This window comes from Aptenodytes patagonicus, chromosome 3, assembly GCF_965638725.1.
Source record: "Aptenodytes patagonicus chromosome 3, bAptPat1.pri.cur, whole genome shotgun sequence".
Taxonomy (NCBI): Eukaryota; Metazoa; Chordata; class Aves; order Sphenisciformes; family Spheniscidae; genus Aptenodytes; species Aptenodytes patagonicus.
The window spans coordinates 7,079,920-7,103,485 of NC_134951.1; the positions used below are offsets into that span (position 1 = coordinate 7,079,920).

Consider the following 23,566-nt stretch of genomic DNA (forward strand, 5'->3'; position numbering starts at 1 on the left):
GGAGCACCGGCCAGCGGGCCCCCAGCCAATCGCATCCGGCGGAGGCCGGGCCCGCTGACGAGCTCCCCCCGCTACCGCGGCCCCCCCCCCCCCGCCAGAGCAGTGTTTGCGCCGCCGCGGCTGATGGCAGTTGGGTCCGCGCGGGCGGCGGGTGCGCAGGCGCTGTGCTTCCCCCCCTCCCGCCGCACCCCCCGCCGCAGCCGGTCACCTCCAGCGCAGCGCAGGAGCGGGCCCTCACGGTGGGGTCGGGGCGGAACGGCGGCGGGCAGCGGGGAAGGGGGCGGTGGCGGGCGGGGAGGTTTCCCGCGTGGGGAGGCTGTGGTGACTGGCGCTGCCCGAGCGCAGCCCGGGGCAGGGCCGCGGGACCCCCCCGCCCGGGGCTCGGGCTTCGTACCGCCGGGTGGCTGCGCCTCCGTCCCCCTCGGTTTTTGGGTGAGGGGAAGAAAGCGTTGGTAGGCTGCGTGGAGCTGGTGGGGCGCCGGGGCCGCCTGCCGCCGGAGCCCCCCGGGCGAGGCCGGCCCGTTTGCTGAGCAGCCGGACCCGGGACCCGCGGGGGCGCCTCCTCCCGGGCGTCGGCGCTGCAGGTGCTCCGGCTCCAAGTGCTGGGTGACGGCGGCGGTTTCTTTCACAGCGCTGCGGGAGCCGGTCCTGTACACCGGCTGAGTTTGTAATGACAGCGCAGCATCTCGCTGTAAGCTTTCAGGGCCAGGATAACTCATTTCTTGCTGAATTGAGCAACTGGAGGCTTGAAAACCTGGCTGGAAGGTGGAGAGGTTCAGGAGCAGATGGCTGTAATGCTGATGGCGTTCTATAGCTGGCTGTGATACAGTGTGTAAGAACGCAAATGCTTAGCATCTTTGGAGTGTTTTGAAGCTAATATTGTGGTCTTATGTCTTACTGCGCTATGAAAAACTCTGTTTCTGCTTTTTAAAGCACCTGACAACATGAAATGGGTGATTCTGTGCTCCATTGCTCATCTCATTTCTTCCCCCCCCTTTTTAAAGGGGCTGTGTGTTACAAGTCCTCTGTATTAGGAGATACCTTAATGCTGTTTTTGATGATCCTTTCTTCTAACATTTGTATCTTCTGAAGAAATTTTAACTGTTGGTTGCAAGGGGGGATGATTTCCCATGCTTTGCATTCCTCTCACTGCTAAAGCTTTAGCTACCATTAAAGCTACTTACACTTTTAAAATAATACACTCACAGTTTTAAAGAGCTTTGGGGAAGGGGTTGAGATAGGCCAGAAGATATTACTGCAGTTAGGAAGATACCTGCTGTTCCTCCTAGAATCACCCTAGTTTGTGCAAGTGAGATAAAGGAGAAATTTGTTGGAGCGGAGCTTTTCTTGAGAAGTAAATACGCTGTCTAACAATATCGCAGAAGTTCTTCCGAGATCTGGAGCTTCACTTCCTCTTTCTTAAAGGCTTATAGAATAATTCTGGACCTTCCTGAACGAAGTGCTTCTGTCACACATAATAAGTTGGGGGGGAGGGGGAGCTTACAAATCATACCTTGCATTCATAATAGTCTTGAATTCCTTGGTGAGAAATAGTTGCCTCATAACTAATGTTACTAATGACTTTTTTATTTTTTTTTTAGAGAGATATAAATATGATACATAAAGAACAGGTTTAAATACTGTTACGGTAGTTGTACAACAGCTTAGAAGGAAAACAGAAGTAGAAGTTACTCCTGGCAGTTCCATGTATAGAGTAAGCAATGAATAAATAGGAATGTTGAAAGGCTCAAAAGTCTTCCAGCGGCTCAAGAGAGTGGGAACTGTGGAAAAGGAAAGGTGGGATGAAAAAGAAAAACTATAATTACAGCAGAAGACAAACTTCTGGTCTGAACAGTGATGTGTAAGCAGGATTTAGAGCTGCACAGGACTCTTAAATGTGGAGCCGTAATTGTTCAGGTGCCTGTGCTTGAACATGAGGAAGAATACTGATTGTCTTGGAACATAGAATTGTAGTAAGACACACAGAACGATGGAATAATTGCTTAAAAGAGAGAAAACAATTCTTCCTTTCATTTAGTCTGGAATGAAAAAAATCTCATTGCTTATTTGTTTTAATATATGAAAAACTATGACAATACATGAGAAACTTCTGAAGTCAGTAGGGAAATACACTGTTGACTTCAGTGGTTGTTTAGACCGGTTATTTTGCAGTTAACCTCTATAAGGAAGATGTACCTAATGTGTAGCTAGTTAAACTGGTTCTAGTACAATTATTTTGTGTTACATGCCTTATCTTGTTAAATTTTTCAGGTGCATCTGATTACCTACTGGAAACACTTTGAAGTATCAACAATGAACTCGATGTTAACATTATTTTTTTCTGGAGTAGTTGCCTGTTGTGCTCACTCTACTGGTGATTCAGTATCCAGGTTACTACTCGTGTCCTTTGATGGCTTCAGGGCTGATTACTTGGAAACCTATAAACTTCCTCATCTTCAGAAGTTCATTGAGGATGGTGTGCTTGTAAAACAAGTTACGAATGCTTTTATCACCAAGACTTTCCCAAACCATTATACCATAGTGACAGGTTTATATGAAGAAAGCCATGGCATCGTGGCTAATGACATGTACGATGCAGATGCCAAGAAAAAGTTTTCACAGTTCAATGATTCAGATCCCTTCTGGTGGAACGAGGCAGTTCCAATTTGGGTAACAAATCAACAGCAGGGAAATGGAGCAAGTGCTGCTGCAATGTGGCCCGGTACCGATGTAAAAATTAATGATACGACTCCTCATTTCTTTTTGAAGTATAACTTTTCAGTAACATTTGAGGAGAGAGTGGAGAAAATTGTTGCGTGGCTGAACAGCTCTAATCCAGTAGTCAGTTTTGCTACATTATACTGGGAAGAACCAGATGCAAGTGGGCACAAGTATGGACCAGATGACACTGTGAACATGCGCAAAGTATTAGAAGAAGTGGATAATCATATCGGTTTCCTTACGAATAAATTGAAGGCATTAGGTTTGTGGGACACTATTAATATCATAATAACAAGTGATCATGGAATGGCCGCCTGTTCTGCAAAGAAGCTGATTATCCTGGATGACTGCATTGGTCGCAATAACTATACTCTGATAGACAAGAGTCCAGTTGCTGCAGTGCTGCCAAGGCAGAGTATGTTTCGGGTTTGGTTTTTTTTAAATCATACACTGAGAATTAAATCTTGTTTATCTTACTACTAAAAAGTACACGCTATGGTAGACTGTTTACATCTTTTGCAAAACCCGTGTAGTTCATATTGCACAACTTTGACAAAATTTAATGAATAAGCTAAAGAATGTCTGTTTATTTAGGACTTACTTTGTTTTGGTAATCAATGGGCCAAGGAGCATTTCTTGTCAAATTGCTGTGGGTGGTAGAGGTGGTGAAGTCCTGGTACAGCTTATTGAAAAAGCAGATAGGCCCTTAGTATGCCTGCTGTCTTGTTGCTCATTTATTCTATACAGTTGTAATTCACAGTGAGCATGACGTAAGCCCTCACGTTTATTCAGAATAAAAATTGTCATTGTCTAAACTTCCAATTAAAAATCTAAACCCCAATTTGATCGCTTTACCACTTCCATTTCTGTGAATGAAACTTCAGTTTTCATACTGTGAATTCAGTTTTTGTATCTTGGAGTAGTTACTAACAGGCATGTCTTAAATCATGGCGCTGCTGGTCTCAGTTTCCACAACTGTGGCCAGACTGAAGCAATTGTAACGAACAAAATGATTTATACAGTAAAAAAATTTAATATTTACTGCTTTGGATAAAAATATTGATTACCTTGGCATGTGATTGCTTTCTCTTGATGTCGCTGCTTGAGTTTTGCTCTCCTCCCCCCCCAAGCCCAGAGGGTAAGTTGAATTGTAGGTCCAAAACCACAGCCATGAGGTGCCTGATTTAAAATGAGAGCAAATTCTGAAATCCACCTTGATACACGTAGCATTTCATTAGGAACATGAAAAAATCCTTTTCTATCTGCCTTTTAAAAAATAATTGTTTTGAAAAGAATGGAGCTTAGGTTTAATGACAGATAATTGCAGTGAATGGGACATAATTTCCAGCTGTTTCACATGCAGTTTTTTTCTTGGCAGACAAAAGAGACGTGTATAACTTACTGAAAAAATGCAGCAGTCACATGAAAATATATCTCAAAGAAGAAATTCCAGACAGATTTCATTATCGTCATAATAAGAGAATTCAACCCATAATTCTGGTTGCAGATGAAGGCTGGACGATTGTACAAAATGAGTCACTTCCAAAATGTAAGTGTGTTTTCCTCATTTATGCTCTTGGTGGCTTTTGTTGGTAAACTGTCTTGTTTTTATTCCAGCCATCTGTGGGATGGTCTGAGTTTAGCGAGTGTCCTGGCACAGTCCTGGCACTGTGCATCTTTAGGAACATCTCAGCATTTTCTAGAACATTCTCAGCCTGAGCCTGGAGTGTTTTAACAGATGAGGAAGAGATGGGGGATATTCCATTGGCTAAAACATTTTGTCATGTTCAACTTAATAGCCTGAGGTACACTTTTAACTTAAGCAAGTTAGCAGTCTGTCTCAAGTTTCCACTGGAGTGTGGTTTAACTATTGTTTGTATATAAAATATATATATAGGGGAGCATAAATTGAAGAATGCAAGACACAACATTTAGTGTTACAGTACATATACGAGGAAACAAAACTAAATGTGAGGAAGTACTAAAAATAATAGGAACACAACAATAATGGTCAAAGAAGCCAGAGTTCTTCCTGTTAGGGGCATCAAATAGCATGTTTTAAAGACAAAAAACAAAACCGCTGTTACTTCACACAGTGCATTGCTAAGATATGCGCTTTCTTCCTGCTAGATGCTATGATATGTCAAATTACATACATACCTATATATATGTATATGTGTGTGTATCTGTATATTTCCAGGTTTTTGACATGCAAGGGTTTGGGGTTTTTTTGGCAGACAAAAGAGGCGTGTATAACTTACTGAAAAAATGCAACAGTCACATGAAAGCATATCTCAAAGAAGAAATTCCAGATTTCATTATCATCATAGTAAGAGAGTTCAACCCATAATTCTGGTTGCAGATGAAGGCTGCATATATATATATATATATGTATGTATATGCATGTGTTCAGAAAGTGATTGGACAAACTCTTGGAAGAAAAATCCATTAATAGGAACTAAATACAAAAGTACCAACTTCCAGGAAGTTTCTGAGCAGCCAACAGCTCGAGGCTGGTTGGTATGTCAGGGCTGACCCTGTTGCATACTTCCCAGACTCCCTGTTACGACTGCTGTCAGAGACAGGATGCTGGGTGGTGCAAACTCCTGGTTTCACCCAGTTTGGCTGTTCTTACTGTCTGCCCTTTGCACATTTAAGTTCAAATTTTCTCATTATTTGTACAAAAGTACTGCTTAGAATGTAAGGTTAAGTTTTTATTTTAATTACCCCACAGATTTGTTACAATCATCTTCAAACAGACAACACATAGCACACGTGGTCTCTTTCTTGTTTATGGTTAGATTCAATTTCATGCACCTAAAAATCATTAGTAAGTGTATATTTAGAAGTAAGAGCATTGTATCAATTGAAGTGAATCACTTTTGAAACAATTTTGCTAGCCAAGGCTTCCCAGAAGCAGGCAGGGGAGGTTTTAGCCTAAAAGGCTATTTAAGTGTTTATTGTACTTGTCTTCATGGACAAAGTGGCAGTGTAATGATTGGCAAGTGTACCAATACCTACACGGTATCTAGCAATGTTGGCGCACACCAGCCCTCCTACTTCAGAGGTGAAAGACGGAAACTTCACTGGAGAGGGCACTCGGAACAACTGTTCAAAACAAGCAAGTAGAAGAAGGAGAAAAAAAAATGTAATCAAGAAACGTAGGACTGCATTCCATCAAGCGAGATGTGGCACAGTAGTATCTTTGTGGTAAAAAACATAATGGTGGAGAACATTAGAAAGGAATATTGGAAGTACACCGAAGCAGTGAGTGTGACCTAATTGATAGGAATCATGACATTTCACATCAGAAACCTCAATGAAGCAGCCGAGGAGACTGTTCTGGGGACCGACTCGTTAAACTGTTACTAAGAAATGAACTCCAAACTTAAATGCAGTCACTCAAATACTGTGCTGCATGTGCTATGAGAAATTTTTGGCACCTTGGACAGATTTTTCAGGCATGTTACTAGGAAATTGGACTATGGCTGCCTTTTAGCTGTTTATATTCCACCAAAAAATTGGAGTATTTCTTAAAAACCTACCAAATGTCCAAGTACTGGTGACCTTGTAGCCGCAAACATTTTGTTATTAGCCTGTCACAGGCATCGTGATCCTTTGACTGGTTTTTGGTTTTGGCTGTTTGGGTATCCCTTCTCCTGAAGTACCTAATCTGATAAGCGTGATTTGAGGATACTTAATGGGCTCAAACTGAACACTATCAAGGGGAAGGTGCTTGAAATAATCAAAGTGTCTGCTTTTGCAAAGGGGAGATGTCTTTCCAAAATTTGTACAAATTTGCATTCCAGCTACTGACTTGTGGATCGGCAATGTCCTTTTCGACTTTGGCATGAGGAGTGCGAAGGGGAAAACTGAAAATGTTGATGACCAAAAGGAAAAGAGAGAATTTGGGGGAGGGGAGGTGGGAAGGACCACGGCCTTTGGGGGTGGGGGAGAGATAGGGAGGGGAATACTCAATATGCAAACAGAAAGTGTGACGTTAACTCTCAACTCTGCATTTCTCCAGTAGGCGACCACGGCTATGACAACGCTCTCCCAAGTATGCATCCGTTCCTGGCTGCTCGCGGGCCTGCTTTTCATCGGGGTTACAAGCAGAGCACGATGAACAACGTTGATATTTACCCAATGATGTGCCACATCCTGGGCCTGACACCACAGCCGCACAACGGCACTTTCAGTAACACCAAGTGCTTGCTGGCTGACCAGTGGTGCATAAATCTTCCAGAAGCTATTGGGATAGTTATTGGGGCTTTTATGATACTGACTACTTTCACCTGCATTATAATAATCTCAAAGAATAGAGTAGCTCCCCCACGGCCATTTTCCCGGCTTCAGTTACAATATGATGATGACGATCCTTTAATCGGATAGCGTATAGGGAGCCTCGCCTCACTTGCTAAATAGTGGTTTCAGGAAGAGGGTTTGAACTTGCACCGGATGGCGTTCTCTGATGCACTTTAACAGTATCCATATAAAATACTGTACAGCCAGATCTTGCTAACTTGTTTGTGCGTGCTACCTGACTAGTAGTCCTGTAAAAATGGTGAACAGGTGGCTTTCTGCAGGAAGAGATGCTTAACATAATAAGGATGCTTAGTTCTTCATTCAAGCCTTTGAACACTTTCAAAATGAAATTCCAGAGTATGAACTAGCCAGGAGAGACTAAGTGAATTTTAATATTTGTAAATAATTATTTTTTTGTATTAAATTTAAATTAATGTTGACTTCTTTTAGTGTTCTTGTACCTGTATTGGAAAGAAGATCTTTTTTTATGAGAGTTAGAAGTTAGTTCTGTTTGGACAGTATATTCTAATTTGTTCTTAAATTTGGGGATAGAGGGTATAGAGAAGATCCAATACTTCTGTTTCCACCCTAAGCCAGCAATATGACAAGAAACTGGTGAGAAGGAAAACGGAAGTCAGTGAGGAAAGAATTGGTACATACCACTTGTATTTTGAGCAATAAAGTATGCTGTTCAGTGGTTATAACACTGGGCAGATGGCTCTGACGTTTCTAGACGTGTGTCCGTGGATGACTTAGTTCCACAGTTCCTGCACTCGGAGAGTTGGGATGGTACTACTTGCTTATCTCAAGGATGTCAATTTAATCTGAGAATCCTGGGATTACTCAGTTTAATGGGCTGTAGTAGTAAAATTACTGCTTCTAAACCCTGTGAAAAGTTTTTCAGGTGTAAACTTTGCTGAAGGTGTTTTTGTAATAAAGGTGGTTCTGCCCTGTGTAGCGGCTGATAATTATCTTTTGAAGGCCATCATATGCTAAAAAGCAACAACTGAAAGTTTGACGTGCAGTCATCAAACAAGGATTCCAAACTCCTATTTTAAACCCTGGAAATTTAAAGGGAAAAGTTAATTTATTTTTTGAGATAGGATCTGTTATCTGTAGTGTCTGAGTTGTATAGATGTAAAGTTCTGGTGAAGACCAGTGCTCTTAATTGAAACCTCTTGATTCCTTGTTAATGGTCAAGTCTAGTAACTTGCTATAAAAAAAAAAAATAATTTGATTTAGAAAGCCTTAGTGGTACCTTATCTTTCAGTGAGGAAAGAACATGAGGTTAAATTGTTAATGCTAACCCAAAAAGAGAACTACATTTACCAAGTCCTTTTCCTACAAGTTTGATGGGTTTAAGAACTGATAATTTGAAGTGAGAGCTGAGGTACCTGGTAGCATGCAATGTCATTTCTTGTTCACAGGCTCAAATTCAATGCAATTTGGTATTAGCCACAGACTACCTTTTAGTGGTCCAACTGGGAGGAAGTATGGACTTCGGAGGGAAGGGTTACTTTTAACTGCCCACTGAAAAAAAGAAATTTGAGTTGTAAAAATGATGTGTGGAAGTTTTACTAATTTGTATCTTCCTCTCTGAGGATTCTGTTGTACTGATTAAAAACACAGTACAAAAAGTAACCTGTTCTGCTTCCCCCTGCCCCCCCCCCCCCTTCTTAAACTACTAGTTACTACTTACTGACTAATGCTTTACTCTGGATTAATCTGAATTTGAAAGAGGCTCAGGCCCCTTGAAAAATCTGTACTGTTACTGACAGTGTACTGGATTTTAGACTGTTGATATAATAGAGTGATAGCTGGACTGAACACAGAAGCTAGTTACTTTTTCATCTTGATGGAAGATTTTAAATAATTAATTACATACAATAAGAGGTCAGGTTAATGAGTAACTATGAAGTAAATGTTTTGCAGGGTAGAACCTAGGCTTAGAGATGCTGTAAAAGGGAGGATGCTTGAATTCCTGCATTGGAGAGAGTTGTTAGTTTCTTGTAATTTTGCTAATAACTGCTGCCATCCTCGGAGGGTGGCAGACTTGCTGGGAGATGCTTTGCATCATCTATCTATGGAGAGGCTTGACTCAACTGAGTTATCTTTGTCTTTCTGGCAGACTTGATAAGACCAAACTGTACCATACTCTACCTGTGAGGGTTTTTTTTCTAGATGCTAAAACTGATTAGCACGGTATATGCTCCACTCTATTCTTCCCTTCTTCCTCCTTCCCCCAACAGTTCATAGAATCATAGAATCATAGAATCATTGAGGTTGGAAAAGACCTCTAAGATCATCGAGTTGTCATACAGCGTGTGCTTGATGTGCTTTCAGTTCCTCTCTGCATCACCATCTTAAGCCAGGTGTCAAGGTTACCGCCAAGGTTTTAATTACCAGACATGTAAATGTTGAGTGAAGTCAACATTGAATGGCAGCACTCTAATCTGAAATACAAATATTGTTAAAAATGGGGAAATCTAAGTCTAAACGCACTTTTCCTTCTAGCTCTAGGTAGCCCTTTCTGATAAGAATCGCTACAGGCAACCAAGCTCCTATGAAACCAGGAAGTGAATGGTAGTATCTAGCAGAAGTCCTTATTACCCTCTACTCCTCCTCCCTTTAGTGTTGAGACTAAGCAATGCTATTGTGGGAAGGGTTTAAAGAGAAGGTTTAAGTATTAAGAAATAGGATAAACTATATTCCAGTTGCATTGCTAATTATTTTCAATTCCAAAGACGCGATATGGTCTAAAGAGTGCCGAGTATTCTTCCTGGCACCATTCTTTGCTGCTGGCAGGGAGGGTTTTAAAGTAGCTCTTGTGATAAAGGAGATACCCTACAATAGCTTGTGGCAACTTGCTAAATATACGCAACTCTGCAACGTTCATACAGGGCATATTAATTTAGGGGAAGTTCTTAACACTTAAACTAGCATCGAAGTTTAGAAGGAAATAGGGGAAGTTTGTAACACTACTTCCCAGCGGTGAAGACTGATGTTTCATTATGTTGACTGCCTCTATAAAGGAACTCTCAACACTGGGTAGAAAAGCCTTAAAGCATCCACCCCTCTGGGTTTATATGCTTTTTGTCCATTAGCACCAAGGAAACAGTTCCAGAATTGAGCAGATTTCAACTAACTGTAGGTCCAAGCCACTTGTTTCAGGGGGAAGTTTAACTTGCTATAAATTGAAAAGAATGTACTGCTTATGAAAATAAACCAACATCATCATATACCTCCAAGGATCAGACCACAGGGACAGATGTTTGCTTTAATATGCACGGTACCACCTTTTACTGTAAAAAACAGTAACAGAGATTTGTTAATATGATTCAGACTAGGATTTCATTATGGGTAGGCCGTCCATTTGCAATACTGCAGATACCACTATTGAACTTGCCATTTTCATGTGCTTGCAACAATTTTTGTGGTCTAACATCTAATAAACGCTTATGTTACCTTTACTGTAGTACAGACATGCCATTTCTGGAAAGATATGTACCGCAGCATAGTAGATATGGTCAAAACAGCATCCATGGCCATTATTTAAGCAGGGAAAATTCAGAAGTAAGCCTGCTATAGTTGCGCTTTACAAAACAGCAGGACTCAGCAGCTGCACGTTTGTCATTCTTCCCACACACAGCTCAAGACTGTGTTGTTCCACACTTCTGAAAAGTCACGCTGTACAACCCTTCATCTTATAATAGGCATTTTTGCACTTTTTTTTTCGAGACCGCATTTATTGTAAACAGCATTACTACAGCTCTTTACCAAGAAAGTCTAGAAGATGTTTTTTGATAAAAGAAACTGTATTACCACTGTTGGTAACAGATAGCTGTTATTTCCATATACAGTAGCAAAGTGGGAAACGAGGTCTTTTTATATAAAACTTTGACCTAAAACTCTTAAGTTCTATCACACTTCCAGTTATTTTTAATGAAGGCATACACTATGCAGAGTGCAAGAAATATTTGGGATGCATGAGTTAAGGCCATTCTCCCTCAGCCATCCCCCCACAATTCAAGTTTTTTCCAGAAGTGGTTTTAAATGAAGCAAGCACTCAGTGCTTGATAGCACTATAGCAAAGATATATTTCAACTTCAACATTTCCAAACAAGAAGAAACAAAGAAAACGTTTGACATCTCAAAGTATGCTTCACAGGTCAATAACAAAAAACAAAATCATGCGAGCTTCTCGGTTTCCAAGCTTAAGTTACAAGTAGCATACAGTGTACTCAAATCCACTTTCCAATAAACTTGTTCATACATCATGGAAAATATCATATACATAGAAATCAAATACCACGTCCTCCCCAACCAAAAAGGTAGTCTGAAAAAATCTCACTTCACATCAGAGAAAAGGTTGATATTTCTTCTCCAGTGGCATCATGTGCTTTCAATTTCATTAAGCTTACACCCAACAACTTAAAACAGTGTTTAACACTGGCTAGGCAAATACCCTAACAAGGTAACTACCCAAGAGGTACCTGCAAATACACCTAAGCAATAAAGGAAACGTTTAAACCTAAACTGAAATACCCGAATGCTGAAAGAGTCCCTTCAGTTTTCTACAAGGTTTCATCTTACTCTCCTCAAAGAAGGGCCTTACAGTGCAATACAGAACAATGACATCGAGAAGAATTCTCACGTTCATGTTCTCAATCTATTTTGAATATTATTGTTTCCAAACCCTTTGTTAGGGGAAACCTACTACTCTTCCCTCGTTGCATGTTTGGGCAGGTAAGCCTAAGTAAGTCCCAGGATGACTGAACAACACTGACCAACTTTGCTCCCTCCTTAAAATCAAGGGTCACTTTGGCTGATGGTAGAACTACACCTGTCAATTAAAAAAGTGGGAGTTCAATGAACACCTCTGAGATTACAATCCAGTTATTTTTACATCTGCCTAATATAAGAATTGCTATGAAATTACTGCAATAAGAAGAATTTCTATTAAAGCAGCATGTTCCAAAGTGAGAAAGTGCGTAACTGAAGTAGCTACAGGTGAGGATTGTAGCATCTCCAATTTTCGCTGTTACTCCCTTAACCAAACCTGTAGATCTTTCTTTAAACACACACTTAAGTTTGTGCTACAATTCATTCTTAAGTTGCAAATAAGCAAGAAAAGGCAGACTCAATGCATCAATTTGCTATCTGCCACCCACTTTTTGGAAGGTAGCTAGGGAAGTGACTAGTAACAATTTAGGAGGTTTAGGTTTTCTACTCTGACTTCCCCAGCCTCTCTAGAAACTACCGTGAACATCATTACTGCCTTCATCTTTCAGCTCGATAGGCCCCTGCAGCGTTCAGTTTTATCTGGCATCAGCAAATTAAACTTAAGACATACCTAATGGTCAGCTCCACCGAGAATCAGTGTCAGGCACAGCTATCCCAGAAGTTTTCCTTCAGGGTTTTCTTGCCAAGAAAATGGCAACATAGGAAAAGAAGGCAGTACACAGGGTACCAGTAGAATTGCAGCGATGAGTCAGATCAAGTTATGCAAGACTTCACACATATCCCCCAAATTAAGGGGCTGTCCTCCAATAGATCTGCTAGTTGCCCGTTTTTCTGAAGCTACTATTACAGCTAGACTTTCAGCATATACCTTAAATTGGAATATTTCTTTGCCTTCCCTCTCAAGCATTCACTGCACCTAGCTGTGGTCTCTGGAAACTTTCCGCATCTGTTTGCAAGACAGCTTAATGCTAAGCAAGCGTCCCTGCCATCACAGAGGAATCCAACAGATTACTTTTGACGCAGTGAGGACCAGACAGTTCGTAACATGGCACTGTAGAGTCATCACTGAGGCAGCGAGAAGTAAGCTCATTTCTGAACTCGCCTAGATGTCATTCATTAAGTCTGGAATTAAGTTCAGCAAAATGAGTTTTGTACTTCACTTAGTCAGCTTGTTGCAGCTCCTTGCTGGGTCTGCTAGCAACCCTCCCAATTGCAGTATTAGACTGTTAGTCACACCAGTGGTTTGACAGAGCACATCCAAGGCCGAGGTGTTCCCATCTTTGCCCTCTGCTGGGTGCTGTGGATGAAGCAATAAATTACACTTGGAGAAATACCAGACTGAGTATTTGTGTGAATTTTGAAAGAGTTTTTCTCCTTCAGGCACTGTACTCAGAAGCAAAGTGCAGAGAAATACTAACTCACACAGGGAGGGGAAAAAAAATTCAGCTTTTAAACAAGTCTGACAACTAGAAAACTTTTCTCACTTCATACCATGTTTTTCATACAAACCTTAGACAGCAGCTTCTCACCTACCATTTAAGCGAGCTCATCAAAAAAACCACAACTACAACAGCAAGAAGATTTATTGCCCCACACAAAAGAATCAGAGTAATATATAGTTTTGTTGACTCAGAATTAATAATTTTCCCTGACAGAGACTTTCCTCTGGAAGAACAAACTCCAGTCTTATACCTTTTTTCAAATTGAAGTGTGCTTTTAAGATTTAAGAGTATATATGGCTTAAGATTTATACAGCTGTTCCTTAAATTGAGTGTCTAATCCTACTCATCAAATTCTAAGGTCCACCCAGACATATCAGATAAAACATAAGACAGCAAGCCAAGCTCACGCCTGAGAAGAGTCTCCAGTAAGAGATCAGATGTTACACCCAGGGACAAGCTTGACAGCACTCTGAAACCAGCTTGTACATGTATGTTCCTTAACTGATTCATCTGCCTTATTCTGAAAGAACCCTCTTATCACAGAAATATAAAAGACTCCATGTGGATATACAGGTGTTGTGCTTGCACGTGTCTTTAAACAGCCAGCCGCATGGAATTCTAGAAAATTTAGTCCCGTGTACAGGAAACAATAGGAAAAAGTAAAGACCTACATTTACCTAAAATCGTAAAGACCTATATTTACCTAAATAAAAAAATAAAGTAGTTTAATGCTGATTGCTAAAGGCAATACCACCTAGATCCACATTTTGGGGCTACAATTAACACAGTAGTTTAAAGAAATATGCCTAACTCTAAACTTACGACACTTAGCACTGCATGACCTAGCTTAATAATAATAATGTTTTCTGCAGGATTTAATCCACCAAGCTATCTGTAATGGTGATCCATGCAAAAGCTTCCTTGGGCAGGGAAGAAAAAAACCCAAAGAAGTCTAGTCAGTGACTCTGATTCAGTGACTTGTTTGAAACAGAGAGACTTAAAAAAAACTCTCAAAGAAAAAAAAAAGGGGAGGCGGGGGAATAAATCACCATGTGAGGTGCACCTCAGTTGATGTTATTTCCCTAAAAGTAGCTCAGAATGAGGTATTCAAGGTCTGTTGTCACTACATGTCTACATACATATACAGCTTTCCAGGTTCACCTAGAATATTTTCAACCCCTGAAAGATTAAGTGGTTGTAGGGTGAAACAGTAACACGCTGTTTCTCTGCATACCTAGTATGTACATACTCCAGTGTACCAATGGATCAGCATCCGTTTCTTTTTACTCCACACATCTATGCTGATCCACGCCTATTAATTTTTTTTGTATAAGCTTATTTTAAGCATCAAACAGGAAATAAGTACCAAGTGTTATTAATCTTGCAAGAGTGGCTGGGCAGCTTCAGCATGTTGCATTTGCATGGTATTTGCTTGGGTGAGGATAAAATGCTTAACAAAAACTGCAATAAAAACCACAACAAGAAAGCTGCCCAGAAAGACTCCTACAACAGTAGCATAGGTGTCTGCTCCAAAGGCTACAGGAACTTCTTCGGCAAGCATATCTTTCACAGCGTTGAATGAACCATTGCTTGGCAGTGGGTTAATACCAAGTAGATGGCACAATAAGGGGTACAAGTCTGTAGCATTCATGACTTCTCTGGTGGCATTCTTTCTGAAAGCCGGCCCAACTGCCAAAAAAATTGGATGCATTTCTGGTAAGACGTTGTCATATCCATGATTACCAACTAGAAATAAAAGATAGATAAAGGTCAATATTCTGAAGTTGCAAAACAAGCATTGAACCTTTTCCTAGAATTAGCATAATGCAGAAAAGGAAAGGCCATCATTTATTCTTGCAGAAGTTTAGAAGAATCATTTTGATCAACAGCACAAATGTCTCCTAGCAAATACCAAGTCTCAGAACTACAAAGAGAAGATGCCTTAAAAAAAGAATGGAGAGCACTATTTAAAAGAAAAAGGAAAAAAAAAAAAAAAAAAGGTAAGCTCACATGGCAGTGAGAGCACTGTCACTGGCATGTTATGCTACACCCAAGTCTCCTTGATTTTCCTCAAGGAAAAACTCCAACCTTGCAACTGGACCAGATCTCTTAGGGGAAAAAAAAAAAAAAACAAACCTATGCAGAGACAGACTGTCTGTCTGACTCCTAGTAGCAGACAGAACTTAAGCTCTGACTGTTTTGACACTCTGTCCAATTTTGTGCACTATCTACTCGTCAACAAGGAAAAAGTTTACAGATCTCACTAGCGGGTCTCCAGTGCCCCTTCCTTACAGGGACAGTAAAAACTCTGAACAAGTGAATAAAGACGCCGGCACAAAAAGCTGCTCTCGTCAGCTGTCAACAACTGAAAAACTTGTTCAGTCTTGCAGGTAACGCTCTTCAGCTTCATAACCAGCAGCAAAGTTTAAAAGGTTTTCAGTTAAGAAACTTAAGAACTGACCATACGACATCTTATATTTTTCTTCTTAGCTAACCAAAAGTTACAGTTTACTATCTCCATTCTACCTATAATAAATCTCAAAACCCCGAGGTGAGGAACTTAAAAGTGTTGTTTTTTTTTTCCTCCAAATCACCTAGAATGCATCTTATCCTGTAAGGCAAACAAAAATCACTGGTGTACAGTAACACAATATTCAGACTTTCTAGCAATAGAACAAGGTGACTGTAAGTGTAGGCATCCACAGAAGTTGAGGACTTTCAGAAAGCATTCTTGTATTTCCAACCCAACCCTTCTCCAGTAAATAAATAGTACATGATAAAACAACGCTATTCAACCTCTACTCAACAAGTTCAGTTACAACTTTTTTTTTTTTTAAATCTCTTAGAAAGTGCTTGTCAGTTTGCTAAATCTCGCAAGAAGATCTCAAGTATGTGGACACAAAAACATGTGAATGATCTTATCTTGGCAAGTTTAATTTTTAGAAATGGTAAGTCCAGTTCCCCTTCCCCTAATAGTAGGGTGCTTCCCATCCCATCAGGAAAAAAAAAAAAAAAAAATTTCTACACTTAGCTTCAGAGTTTTCCCTCCCAGTCTTAAAAAAAAAAAAAAAAAATTAAAAAAAATCAACATTGGTTGAGATTGGGAGAGAAAGTGCCATGTAAGGTCTAGGAAGATACAGTAAAACACTGTAAAGACAGAATACTTACACTGAAAACCGTCAGACTTATTATATACGATTTCCCATCCTTTATCAGCCACTGCTAAGATTGGCTGAATTTTACTGTTGTGTTTGTAATGTAATCTATCTGGAATCTGCTCCTTTTTATAGACAGTCATGTTGGGATGAGCATTGGCCAAAGCTTCGTATACTTCATCCAGTTTGCCTTCAAACAAACAAAAGAAACAAAAGACAAAACTTAAACATACCAATGTTTACTGAACTCATCAGTAGTTTAAATACAACTGAGGGCAAAACGCACTTCCCCAAAGGTTAATTATAGCTGTAAGAGACAACAGTGGATTACAACGCGCACAGAAGTTTCCCTGAGAAATCCAGAGCATCACTCACAGTAAGATCACGCCTGGCATCAGGCTTCACAGCCTATTCCTAAGCAGTAAGTGCCTTGCTAATTTTAGAAAAATCCCTCATTTCAGAGTTATCAGAATGTAAGCTTCTCACAAGAATGAGTTAGAAGGTGTTCAGTTAAGTCTCATGGAAAAGAAACAAGCTTCTCCCAGCTCCATGCAAAGCTTCAAAGCAAGAAGATAGCTCCTAAACCTGTTTATGAGGTAATGTGCGCATTAAGGCCATATTCTGTCTTTCCCCCAGTTGGCTATGATGACAAGTGACACTATTTATTTATTTTAAAGCAGTTTAATTGTTAGTTGCTTTCCTTTAAAAGGCCAAAGAGAGCAGCCACTTCGCTTCTTGGCATCTCTGAAAACTTATTTCTGAGTGAACCCAACTATTTATCTCTCCTTCTACAAGATGCTCCAATCAACAGCTATGTATTTGACCTCATTTGATTCCCAGTTTTAATCTTCCACCATTTTGATGACAAGTTTAGCCAATTTAGAAAGAGTAGCTAGTTTGTTGCTATGCACCATGTAACATCATAGTATTAGCAATTAATTGCCTAGGGATAACCAAAACTAGCTTGCATTAATCTTTCAATGGAAGCCCTCAGGTCACGGTCCAGATGTCACTAACAGGTCAGGAGCCGTACAAAGATTGCAGAGGCCTAAGCAGGGAACGCACGACAAACATACGAAGGGACAGGTTGGACTGGCAGATGAAGATGTCTCTTTTGGTCTAGAACTGTCAGCCACTCTGTGTATTCAGTAACGGCTAACAGCACTACCTACTCCTTTGTGCTCTTAGTGTCTACTCCTTTCCCTTCCCTAGTTATAGAATCATAGAATCACAGAATCATTGAGGTTGGAAAAGACCTCTAAGATCATCGAGTCCAACCGTCAACCCAACACCACCATGCCCACTAAACCATGTCCCTAAGTGCCTCATCTACACGTCTTTTAAATACCTCCAGGGATGGGGACTCAACCACTTCCCTGGGCAGCCTGGTCCAATGTTTAACCACTCTTTCAGGAAAGAAATTTTTCCTAATATCCAACGTAAACCTCCCCTGGCGCAACTTGAGGCCATTTCCTCTCGTCCTATCGCTAGTTACTTGGGAGAAGAGACCAACACCCACCTCGCTACAACCTCCTTTCAGGTAGTTGTAGAGAGCGATGAGGTCTCCCCTCAGCCTCCTTTTCTGCAGGCTAAACAACCCCAGTTCCCTCAGCCGCTCCTCAGAAGACTTGTTCTCCAGACGCTTCACAGTCATCTACTGCACAGTGAGCGTAAACCCTCAAGAGCTGTACTGACACTACCAAATAAATAGACATTTTCCACCCCCAATTCTTTATTTGCTTATTTCCAGTTTCTGAGCTTTTCTTTCCAGTAGAAGTCACTGAACAGCCAGAAAGCAGTTGGACAAGCTGGAACACCAGCACACAGAAAGGAGGAACCAGGACACACAGACAGGAACACAAAAGCAAGTTCAGGAATCTACATCTGAACAAGTTTCTTCAAACCCCCCCACCACCATTTAAGCACAGATTCCTATTGAGGGCTATGCAGTGTATACATCAGACTTATGTTCTACACCAAATAACTCCCCTCCATGACTTATTTAAGTACTTTGTGCTACACACATGCACAATTCAGTCGGACAGCTGAGTTCACAGCTAGTCTCTGCAGGCCAGTTTCAGCGCTACAAGGTCTGAAGCACGGATGGAAGACGTTTACATTTTCTTTGTGGCCAACACTGCCGTTTTTAGCAGACGAGTGGGATTTAAACACATCCTGTCATTTTGACTTATCATTTCTCACTAGTTCTGCCTTCACAGCTAGCTGTACACCCTGCAGCGGGTGTTCTGGCAAGCGAGCTCTTCTCTGACTGTCTGTCCCAAGAAACAATCGTCTTGATGACCACAAGAACAAGTGCTTAGTTTGACCCGAGACGCTGCCTGAAGTAAACCAAGGATAAAATCCAGTCTACCATTTACAGCGTGCATGGGGTTTTGAATACATCTCAGGAAAAAAAAGTTTGGGAGGAGGTGCCCTGTGTCTTTAAAGAAACTGTCTTATTTTCCCCCTCAGTTCCTAGGATCCAGTATAGAAATTCTGCAGGAAAAATGGAAATAGATTAATGTATAATGTTTCTTATCTCAAATTGGCATAAAAAAAGAATCACTAAACTTAAACACAATGAAGGTCAAGATGAGACAGCAAAAGCCCAGATATGGTAGCAGTAGTTACAGCAACAAGAAAAGGGACTCCAATCTAGCATTTCTAGGACTATATGAGTAACAAAATTAATTTTGTTATGCCACTTTTCTATATAGGATAGCAGGGAGCAGAAGCCCCAAATACAGTAAACTACGATTTTACACTAAATTAATTATTTGAATTAATATATTTACACTAAATGCAAGAAAAAGGCCAGCATCACTAGCTGTGCTACAGGTACCATCTTCGTGAATATATAATTAGTTCCACACACACTAATGCACTAGCATGGTTAAATAATGGCTTTAATCCATCTCTCAGGGAAGAAACATGCAGCCAAACAGTTAAAGTAGCAGAATTCGCTGCATTTTTAAACATTCAAAATTTTTCTCAGTGTCTCACTAAGTTTTACCATTCCCTTGCTTTAAGCAAGCCAAATGGAATAACTGTTGAAGAATCAGTCTTTTGTACTTAAGTATATGTTATTTCATAGCTAAACCAAGAATGAAGCTTGTTGTTTTATAATAAAAATTACAGCTGGTAACATGGAAGGAAGGAAGGAATTTTAGCTGTGCTCAAAACTAGTTCCTGTTTATTGGTAGTGTAATAAATATCTGAACCTCTGGGCAAAACCAAATCCAAGCTATTTCTGAAATCCATTGAAATGGCTTTTTTACTATTCTGTCATCTAATTGCTGCAGAGATACTATTTCTTTTCAGCATTTAGCAGACAAGAGAATCAGGTTACGCATCTTCAAGATCTCATTTACTGCATTAGGGATGTTTCAGCACTGAAGTTTACTTTTACAACTGCTTCACTCGGTAATGAGAACATCCTGGTCAACCACATTTGTCTCCACTAGGATGGAGCTCCCAAACTCAGCTCTTCTATCACCACTGAGAGAAACGGCGCCCCGCTACAAGCACCTGAGTGTGCTCAGGCAGCAGATGATCTCAGTCTGGACATACTAACATTTTAGTCTGGAGTATTCTTCAAACTAAAAATGACAAGACATTTGTTTACATATTTAAAGGTCACTTAAGTCTGCAAAATACCCTCCCCGCTGGGGCATTAAATAGAGAGTGCTATCTATTAGTGATGCAAATGTTACCGAAATCTTAAAAAGCACCTTTTCAGAAGGCCACCTTAAAACTCAACTTCCAAATTAGCACCCCTGCCCACACAAAAAATGCTGTTTTCCAGGTTAACGCATTTGCACCAAATAGTTACAGCTTTTGATCATCAAAATAAAGAGCAGCACCTCTACATCAGTGACACTAAACATACACCTGGCACTTAAGCAACCCTTCAATGACGGCAACCAGACTTCAGATTTCGATTCCCACAGTATTCTTGCCCACCATTATCACAATAAAAATGGTATGAACATAACTGGCTGGCTGTTCAGTGTGACAGGGGAAAAAAACTAAAGTGAACTACAATAGCTGGTAGCTAATCAAATAGCCAGCACAGGCTTTCTATTTATCAAAGGTCCCCAACTGGTTTCAGTTTACTGTTTGAGTTAGAAATCTAATTCTTCCACTATGGCTTTAGCATCTTGATGAAAGGCAAGATATGTAGCATTCAGCTGTTATCTATCTAGAACACCATTCATCCTTGATAATGCCATTAGATTATCTTACTTCTCATAAGGGCTAAAGGATATTTGGCAATATTAGTCAACAACAGACAGATTTGCTCACTTTTCATTTCAGAAAGTTAATCCAAGCTTCTGACAGAGCTAGCAAAAAGAACAAGGAAGTGATCCTGCAAGTACTCCTTGTTCAAGGCTGATGTCCTACTGGCATCAGTGCTGCTACCACCACTTCAGTTAAGGAATGAAGTCTATAAAGTTTTGATACTCAAGTATTTTCTTCAGAGAATTTTACTGCTATAGCTCCTACCTTCTTTTGGCAAAATAGCTACTGCAGGAGAATGGTCAATGACTTTGTAGAGCGCTCTGTTCACATACTGATCAAGCTCAATGAGCCTTTCCGAGGAGGACTGTGACATTCCATGATCACTTGTGATTATGACATTTATCACATCCCACAGCTTCGCTTTCTTCAGTTCAGACATAAGATATCCCAGCTTTTTGTCAATATCACTAATTATTGGTCCCATAAGTGGGTTTTCTGGGCCCAGAATATGGCCCATCTCATCAGGCTGTTCCCAATATAGGAGACCAAAGTTTATGGGCTCTTCTGATGTAAACCAGTCAATGAGCCTAGCAACTCTATCTTCAAAGGAAACAGATTCATTGTAGGGCATATAATATGTAGGAAAGACTCCATGTATTTTCACATCTGTTCCAGGCCACATAGCTGCTCCGGTTTTATGTCCTTCCCTCTGGTTTGTTACCCATATCGGGCTGGCTTCTTCCCAGAACTTGGAGTTGTGGATATCCATTTTGTTCAGAGAGAAAGTGTCATTCAGAATAGGATCATACATCTCATTAGCAACTATACCGTGGCTTTCTGCATAGAGACCAGTCACCATTGTATAATGATTAGGATACGTTTTCGTTATAAACACATTAGTGACCTGTTTGACATGAACGCCATTCTCCATGGCATAGTGAAAATTGGGAGTTGAGACTTTATAGATGTAATCCCATCGAAATCCATCAAAAGATACTAGCAGCACTCTGGGCTGGGCCGGCTGGAGAGACAATGCACTTGGAAAAGATAGTAAGAAAATTGCCAGGACTTTCCAATAACAGTTCATGGCTATTCTGGAAGGTATTCGTCCCCTCTTCTGAGGCAACATGGCATCTGTTGAGCAGAGACAGAAGATCTGTTTGCGTTAACCTGTTTGTCGAAGTCATAAATTTGTTTTAAGAATGAGTAGCTAAAATATTCCTTATGTATTTATACAGCTTGCCTTACTAACACTGAGCACTCCAAACACAGGAACGAGACCTTTTACTTATCAGTTATATTGATATCCCAATTTCAGAGTTGGGAAGCAGACACTACAATTTGTTGAATGAAACACAGTTCGCAAAGCAACTTCTTTATCCAACACCACTGCCCCACCCCTTCCTTTTTTCTTCCTGCTCCCAATACACAGAACTCCTGCTCTTGCAATCTGACAAGTTTTCAGGTATTTTCTGTACTCAAAGTTGTAAGAAACTGTCCTATGAGAAAGCTGCTGCTTGTTAAGAGTTAAGATGTGCACAGGGGCAGTTCTCACCTTGAGAATAACAAGGTCCATCTCCACGAGAACTTTGTAACTACCTTAAAATCTTTTTTTTTTAGGAGCATTACTTCTCCTCTGTGCAAGCGTGGCACAGACACGCTAGCATCACATGGCAGAGCAGCAGATGAGAGCAGGAAGCACACACTCCAACTGCAGGACTCTGCACCCACACAGCTCCCATCAGGGAGGGGGGACCAGCTAGAAACCATCACAGCTTCTCAGCACCAGCACTCGGTATGGGATTACTACACGTGCCAAGTACAATTTCTAGTGGAGAAACTAGCAAATAAGCTTTGAATTTCAGATACAGCAGTATGTCCATTAAAAGGTTTTGCTGCTGAAAAGGTGTCAGATCAAGAGTTAGACAAACAAAGAGCAGGAACATCAGTTTCCCAACATTTTATCACATCTCTAACCTGATCATAGCTTCCCTACATAACAGAGCTCTTACTGATCAACTAATTCTGATGCGTGCTACCAAAGGTCACTTCTAGTGTACAGATGGCTTTACAAACAAGAACGTATACAAGTCGTACAAGTCAGTGTGCAGTTTAAGTTCTTCTAACTAACCACTTAGGTCTCTGAATGGATTGGAAAGAGGTGGTTGAAAGATTCAGCGGTACAGTTGTGAGCCACTGGAAATACCACAACTTTCAAGCAAGCGTCATCTGTCCTTTCCAGTCAAACACCACTGCTACCTGAGTGCAAGCAGCATGAAGTATGCAAGACACAAGAAATAGAATGCAAATCCCCTCCATGAACTGCATGAAATGGTGACCGCTACACACCCTGAAGCCTCGGATCAGATGAAGAACCTTACTGTAGTTGGGGAAAGCTCATTTGTTGCTCAGCAGTAAAAAATAAACCAGGCCTCCTGTAGTGCACTTTACCTCTGAAGTACTCCGTACAAAGACAACTATTACCACCTTTTCTAATCAAAACGCAGGTGTCCGGCCGCGGCTGGAGGCTGCTGTGCGGGGGAATGCCGGCCTGCCCCTGTCATTCGTCTGTCTGCTGAGCTCCCCTGACTGCTGAACAGGTCCCTGGGCCCTTGTCTGTCACCCTGACAGGACAGCCACGCCAAGCAAAACCCGGACTCAACACACCCACGCTCCCGCACGCAAGAGCCCACCTCGGCACCCAGGGCGGCCCCCACCGAGGCCCACTCAGGCCTAGCGAACCCGTCCCCCGCCCCCGGAGCCCTCCGTCCGGGCTGCCCCAGCTCCCGCCGCCCGCGCGGGCGGGTAGGCCAGGAGCGAGGCCGCGGGGGCCTCCCCCAGCCCGGCCGCGGGGAGCGCGTCCCCCCAGAGGAGCCGCGACCCGCCGTTACCTGCCGGCGGCCCACTCAGCGCAGGTGGAGCAACGCCGCCGCAGCGGGCCGGCACGTAAGGGCCGCC

At 41.3% G+C, this 23,566-nt stretch overlaps 2 protein-coding genes across 2 annotated transcripts; one reads left to right on the forward strand and one right to left on the reverse strand.

The window, feature by feature from the left end:
• The first annotated feature begins 141 nt into the window (after positions 1-141).
• ENPP4 (ectonucleotide pyrophosphatase/phosphodiesterase 4) lies at positions 142-10,496 on the forward strand. Its single transcript, XM_076332639.1, has 4 exons — positions 142-239; positions 2,272-3,136; positions 4,100-4,270; positions 6,749-10,496. Exons 2-4 carry the CDS (start codon positions 2,314-2,316, stop codon positions 7,111-7,113), a joined length of 1,359 nt encoding a protein of 452 aa, XP_076188754.1. The 5' UTR covers positions 142-239; positions 2,272-2,313; the 3' UTR covers positions 7,114-10,496.
• Positions 10,497-11,099: 603 nt separating this feature from the next.
• Positions 11,100-23,561, reverse strand: ENPP5 (ectonucleotide pyrophosphatase/phosphodiesterase family member 5). Its single transcript, XM_076332638.1, has 4 exons — positions 23,500-23,561; positions 20,873-21,742; positions 16,380-16,556; positions 11,100-14,957 (listed from the first exon to the last, which is right to left on the reverse strand). Exons 2-4 carry the CDS (start codon positions 21,735-21,737, stop codon positions 14,587-14,589), a joined length of 1,413 nt encoding a protein of 470 aa, XP_076188753.1. The 5' UTR covers positions 21,738-21,742; positions 23,500-23,561; the 3' UTR covers positions 11,100-14,586.
• Positions 23,562-23,566: the final 5 nt, after the last annotated feature.